This window comes from Amphimedon queenslandica, unplaced genomic scaffold (assembly GCF_000090795.2).
Source record: "Amphimedon queenslandica unplaced genomic scaffold, v1.1 AMPQUscaffold_11436, whole genome shotgun sequence".
NCBI lineage: Eukaryota > Metazoa > Porifera > Demospongiae > Haplosclerida > Niphatidae > Amphimedon > Amphimedon queenslandica.
This window is the reverse complement of record NW_003548322.1, coordinates 1-6,633: the sequence shown is the minus strand read 5'-3', so window position 1 is coordinate 6,633 and position 6,633 is coordinate 1. Positions and strand designations below refer to the sequence as shown.

Genomic DNA, 6,633 nt, shown 5'->3' with positions numbered 1-6,633 from the left:
CTATAGCTAATCAAGTAACTTTCTTGAGTGGTGTAGCCATTTTTTATGGAGGCAATATTAAAAATCATATCTGGTCATACGTAGCAGGCCAAGAAGAGGATAGTACTGATAAAAATGCCTGTCCCTGTAACACTGGGTACAGTGGTGGTGCAGATCTTAATGCTACATACATTAAATCTAATTATTATTGTGAGTCTGGAGCAGATCCTGGTCAGTCAGCTTCTAATGTTCTCTATGCTACTGATCCATTATGGGATGGACAGCAATGTGATGGCCCAGAGTCTACCTGCTGTCCAGCTAACTCTAAGATACCTTGGTTCTATCGTTCACTGGATACACAAATCACTGATGACATTAGACTGAGAGTGTGTAAAAGTGGGTTCAGATCAGGCAATGACATATTATTAGATATCATTGAACTATACATCAAATGACTACTATAACAGTATATGCATTGTACATTGCAGTTATGTATGGATTTGTGTATGGAATTTTAGTTATAATGATTTGATTAGTAGTGGAGAATGCAGTTCTTACTAACTAACTAACTAACACAAATTCAAAAATTGTAGCTGAATAAAAACATGTAACGTGATAGTTCACAGTAAAAGGTCCAAAATAATTCACAATACTACGCATAGACAGTATGCATCACGATTCACTATATACTATACTACTGTGCATACTTTTTATATGCTCCAAAGTTCTGCATAATAATATAATGTTGCACACAAAGTACCAAAATATGCTTATATGCATGATACCTTATGACATGGAATGTGATAGAAGTGTCCATCATGCTTATGGAAAATGAAAAATTTATAGGTTATTATCAGCTAGTGGGGATATCCATACATAGGCATTGGAAACAAGAACTTAATAAACATATAGTTTGGTTTGTTAATTGGAGCACTGCCTTTTACATTTTGATTGGATTTAATTTGCAAAACTTTATAAAAAATTATTAAGAGCACATACACTTGATATCTTCTTTGTCATTTATAAAATCTGCCTATAAATTATTATAGCTATACACATTGTAACCGGTCCCAATATTTAAATCAAATTTCAAAGGAAATGTAATCATGCATTATATATGGATTCCCAATAACTTTGTGACACTACCAAGAGCCAAGAAGATGAAGGTGATATTGCTGTTGTCCCTGTTTCTTTATGCTAGTAGTACAACCAGTGGATCTTACTGTATGTCTACTGACTGTACTAATCAAGGTACCTCTGGGTCCTTCTTATTATATCTAAGAGTCTGTTGTGCTTTTGATAACTTGGGAAGGAGTGTTACTATCAAAGGGAATGGCATCAATAGATACATTCTCTGTCCAAGAGTACTACCAAAGTCGTGTCAATCAGGTACACACAGTTATGAATTAATTTTTTATCATATAAAAATTTTAATAACATTAGTAAGAAGTTGCAAGGACTTGAATAACACTATCACTGGTAACTACACTATATATCCTGATGGAGTGACCCCAGTAGAGGTTAGTATAACTTGCTATGATTTATTCATCATTGATATACTGTACAGGTATACTGTGATATGAATGGTATCAATTGTGATGGGGAAGGTGGTTGGACTAGAGTAGGATATTTTAATATGACTCAGTCTGGTGCTACCTGTCCTACTGGACTAACACAAAAGAACTTCACTAACATTGATCACCCACTGTGTGGTACAGTAGCTAACAATAATAATTGTGCTTCAACTACTTTCTCATCTAACGGACTAACATACAATGAAGTCTGTGGACAAGTTAGAGGATATCAATTTTTCAGGATCCTAGCATTTCATAGATATGCAGGTGACAAAAACAGTAGCATCATTGAAAATTTTACTGTTGACGGTGTATCCATTACTCATGGAAGCAATCCTCGTAAACATATCTGGGCATATGTGGGAGGCTTCAGAGAAGATAGAACTGATACTCGTGCCTGTCCATGTAACACTGGGTACAGTGGTGGTTTAGATCTTAATGCTACATTCATTGGGTCTCATTATTATTGTGAGTCTGGAGCAGATCCTGTTCAGTCAGTCACTGGTGATCTCTATGCTACTGATCCATTATGGGATGGACAGCAATGTGATGATCGAGAGTCTACCTGCTGTCCAGCTAACTCTAAGATGCCTTGGTTCTATCGTTCACTGGATACACAAACCACTGATGATATTGAGCTGAGACTCTGCAGTAGTGAGACGGAAGCGACTCGACATACTCCAGTGGATATCTTTGAACTATACATCAAATGACAGCTAATGAATGTGTCAGTATTGTTTCAGCATGTAAATTAGTTTGATATATTTACATGTACATAATGCATGTTCACATACAGATTATACTATATAAAAAATATTAATGATTACAAGCATGTCAGTAATGCTATTTACATAATAAAACTCATCCATGCACAATGCTACAATCCAGTATAGCTACTACTCTGCAGGAGGAACTACAAAATATTTTGCTTTATCTGATATGTAGGTGAAAACATTTGAGGGGTCACTGGTTACTCAAAATTCAGAATGGTGCTCAGACCCCTTGGAATCACTACAAGTGCTATGTTAGCATACAATCAAGCAAGTGACAGGAATTCTTTCCCACTTATGTTGTGCTCTTCAATGGCTGCCTATATATCATTCTTGTATACTCATGAGTCATGAGCATGGTATATCAGTTAGTGCTGAAGTATTTATATATCTGTATGTAATTTGAGGAATAGATTCATAATAAGGCCACTCCAATTTGATTCCTTGTTTCCCATTACCCGCCCGCATCGCTATTCATTATTGCGGTTTTGCATTGATTATACAAGCAATTTATACAGCTGATAATGAATAAATTTAATAAAATTGAACAAACCCGCCCGCCCGCATCAGGCCTGCCTCTGTAATGGGAAACTATGAATCTTATTGGAGAGGCCTAAATGATACCTTTTCATTGAACTAAAAGGCAGAAAATGATTTAATAGTTAAGGAATGCACTTTGTCCTACTCATAGTCAACAAAAGACAAGTTATGTCCAGAATGGTTGCACCTACACCTGTTACTATTCAGGTGAATTCATAATCTGTTCAGATTAACATACTTTCATGGAAATTAGGAACACCAAAGGCAAGGGAAGTGTTAGGCTTACCATATAGGCCAAGTTGGTATCCCAATATCTGATAGGCATTACAAATACAAATGTCAACAAACTTAGACCAAGAATAAATAATACCTAAAGGTATGAAAAATCAAATACCTTTAGATATGATTTACTCTTGCTTATACCCAATTCACATGGACCTGGTATACACTGTCAGATGAATGGTTCACTTGTTCTTATACTAAACCAACGACTTACTATAATATTTCAGTACAGCTCATGCAAGCACAGTTCAACTATGTAGTGTGAACCGAACTAAACTGTGCTAGCTTGAACTACTGTTACTGTATACTTTTGCGCTGCTAATTTTTTTGTGAATCTTGTATTTTTAAGATTTCACAAAATAAAATTTTCGCGAATAGCTTGCAAACCGCACCATGTGGCAATGAAAATGCAGAATTTCCCAATTTTTATTTTGTAACGAAGCAAAGAAACATGAAATTTGCAAAAATTTGGCTATTTAAAAATTTCCCAGTATACGGTATACTGGGAAATTTTTGAATAACAATGGTCTTACAAAATCTGCGCTTAAATTTCCAGTTGAGAAACAATAGCACTGCTGGTCCCAATAATCCCTGCTAATTGTAAATTAAATTCCAAAAATAGAGTATAAGAGTAGCTGATACTTGAACAACTTCAATAGCTGAGAAAAAATTATAAATAAAGCCAAGAAGATGAAGGTGACGTTACTGTTGTCCCTGTTTCTTTATGCTAGTAGTACAACCAGTGGATCTTACTGTATGTCTACTGACTGTACTAATCAAGATACCTCTGGGTCCTTATTATTATATCTAAGAGTCTGTTGTGTTATTGATAACTTGGGAAAGAGTGTTACTATCAAAGGGAATGGCATCAATAGATACATTCACTGTCCAAGCATACTACCAAAGTCTTGTCCATCAGGTAAAGAAACAAGTAATATTATTATTGCTTAGTAATTTTCAATAGAAAAAAATTGTAAAAACTTGAATAGCAAAGGTAGCACTATCAATGGTAACTACACTATATATCCTGATGGAGTGGCCCCAGTAGAGGTTAGTATAACTTGCTATGATTCATTCATCATTGATATACTGTACAGGTATACTGTGATATGAATGGTATCAACTGTGATGGAGAAGGTGGTTGGACTAGAGTAGGATATCTTAATATGACCCAGTCTGGTGCTACCTGCCCAACTGGACTAACACAATTCAACTTTACCAACATCAGTCACCCACTGTGTGGTAGAGTAGTTAACGGTCTTGCCTGTGCTTCAACTACTTTCTCATCTAATGGACTAACATACAATAAAGTCTGTGGACAAGTTAGAGGATATCAATTAGGCATTGCTTATGCAATTCGTTTCTTTCGTTCGATTAGACGCATTAGTGGTGCATTGATTTTTCATGGAAGCAACATTGAAAATCTTATCTGGGCATACATAGGAGGAGAAAGTGAAGATAGAACTGATACCCGTGCATGTCCATGTAACACTGGGTACAATGGTGGTTTAAATGTTAATGCTACATTCATTGGGTCTCATTATTATTGTGAGTCTGGAGCAGATCCTGGTCAGTCAGCTTCTGATGTTCTCTATGCTACTGATCCATTATGGGATGGACAGCAATGTGATGGCCCAGAGTCTACCTGCTGTCCAGCTAACTCTAAGATGCCTTGGTTCTATCGCTCACTGGATACACAAACCACTGATGATGTTAGACTGGCAGTGTGCCATGGTGGATCCACATTGAGTTCAGGCAATGGCATTCTACTGGATATCATTGAACTATACATCAAATGACTACTGTATATGCATTTATATTGCAGTTATGTATGCATTTGTGTGTGGAATTTTAATTTCAAAGATTTATTTAGTAGTAGAGAATTCAATTCTTGCGAACTAACACAAATTAAAAGGTGTGAAACATGATAGCAAGAAGTAGGTCACACTATCAGGTAAAACAGTCACCTATTGCTTCCAGCTAATGCATCCATTAAATTCCAAGATTTAATGAAATCATGTAACGTAGTTCCATCATCATAAAAGGTCCAAAATATTACAGAGCTATTGTGTACACCTTTTAGATTAGTCATACTGGTATAATAATTATATTTTGCATGCAAAATTACACACCAAATGTACAAGTATATCGTGCTGATCCCCATTGAAGGGAATAAGTATACTTTTGCATACCTTATGACATACCTAATTCACAGTACTATATATGCATCATTATATACTATACTATTGTGTATACTTTTTATATGCTCCAAAATTCTGTATAATAATATAATGCTGCACACAAACTACCAAAATATGCTTGTGTACATGACATTCACACACCTTATGACATTGGGTATGACAGAAGTGGCCATCATGCTTATCATGATTATGGAAAACAAAAAAATTATAGGTTAGTACTAGCTATAGGGTATCCATACATATATAGGCATTGGGAACAAGAATTTCCGATATAGTTTGGTTTGTTAATAGGAGCACTGCCTTTTAAATTTTAATTGGATTGAACTTGCACAAAAACTTCCAACTTCTCATTTTATAGAAAATTAATAATAATTATTATTAAGTTTGGCGGGTGTGGTCATAATGAAAATAATAATGGTGGCTGTCAGCAAGTCAATACTTTTGCAGCAAACGCTCAGCAAGATAAGACAAAACTGCTATCCAAAGACTTCTCAAGGAAGGTCATACAGCACAACAACAGCGTGGCTCGGGGCCTGAGCCCCTTAATGTTTTACATTCTTCTAGTTTTAATTGATGTGATAGTTTACAGCATGCAGGCGCGCCCAAACTGATTATTCTTCTCTTACAGAACGAGATTTTCTGATAATGATGGCCTTCATGAAGACAGCAGCTACTGTGCTGCTTATCAGGACGACTGGAAGAGCAAGACTGCACCATAGATACTACATACACACATGGATATGAAACAGGAAGTCGGTATCCAATTAACTCTTTGAAGTTTACCTGTAAACGTCATAACCAGCATAGCTCTATCCTTGGCGCTTTTCTCTCTGTCTGTTTTCAAGAATTTTCTTGACTCACTTATTTTTGTGAAAGAAGGTATATAGGTGTTTTTGCTTTGTTCAGTAGACCTAATAAATATATTCTCATTTCATTTTGTCAACAGGCCTCATGTTTACATGACAAAATTAGAAGACCTCCATTTTTATTTGTAACCACCTTTTCTAGACTCTCGAACGGAGTTAGCTAGTAAGTCTTGGAATCATAATAGTGTATTGTTTGTTACATGGACTGAAACTATTCTCGTGTCAATGTAATGAGAAATGACTGAGATAATAGCCAAAAACTAGTTTTTTTAATATTAATTTTGTAACCACCTTTTTGAGACTTCTGCACCAGGTATGAACAAGTTACTACTTTGAGTGTATTCATTAAGGCCTCTTATATAGACTGTTTATGGTTTCATTTTTCTAGATGCTATGTTTCAAAAGTAATAATATATTTTTT

General features: G+C 35.6%; 2 protein-coding genes and 1 long non-coding RNA gene across 3 annotated transcripts in view; all 3 read left to right on the top strand.

Annotated features, from left to right (window-relative positions):
• The window catches only part of LOC109589316 (uncharacterized), a 1,240-nt gene extending 806 nt beyond the window's left edge, over window positions 1-434 (top strand). The window contains exon 4 of the mRNA XM_020005421.1: window positions 195-434. Within this exon, the coding sequence (XP_019860980.1) occupies window positions 195-434 (240 nt within the window). The remainder of the gene's footprint in view (window positions 1-194) is intronic.
• A 1,034-nt stretch (window positions 435-1,468) lies between these two features.
• LOC109589319 (uncharacterized) lies at window positions 1,469-2,353 on the top strand. The gene is made up of 2 exons (XM_020005424.1): window positions 1,469-1,499; window positions 1,547-2,353. The coding sequence occupies exon 2, from the start codon at window positions 1,559-1,561 to the stop codon at window positions 2,264-2,266; it is 708 nt and encodes a 235-aa protein (XP_019860983.1). The 5' UTR covers window positions 1,469-1,499; window positions 1,547-1,558; the 3' UTR covers window positions 2,267-2,353.
• A 3,721-nt stretch (window positions 2,354-6,074) lies between these two features.
• Window positions 6,075-6,601, top strand: LOC109589317 (uncharacterized). Its single transcript, XR_002188638.1, has 2 exons — window positions 6,075-6,225; window positions 6,293-6,601. It is a non-coding gene; the product is annotated as an uncharacterized LOC109589317 (long non-coding RNA).
• The last annotated feature ends 32 nt before the right edge of the window (window positions 6,602-6,633 follow it).

Coding starts and splice junctions, on each gene's coding strand:
- LOC109589319 (XM_020005424.1), top strand. CDS start 1,559: ATGAATGGTATCAATTGTGATGGGGAAGGTGGTTGGACTAGAGTAGGA.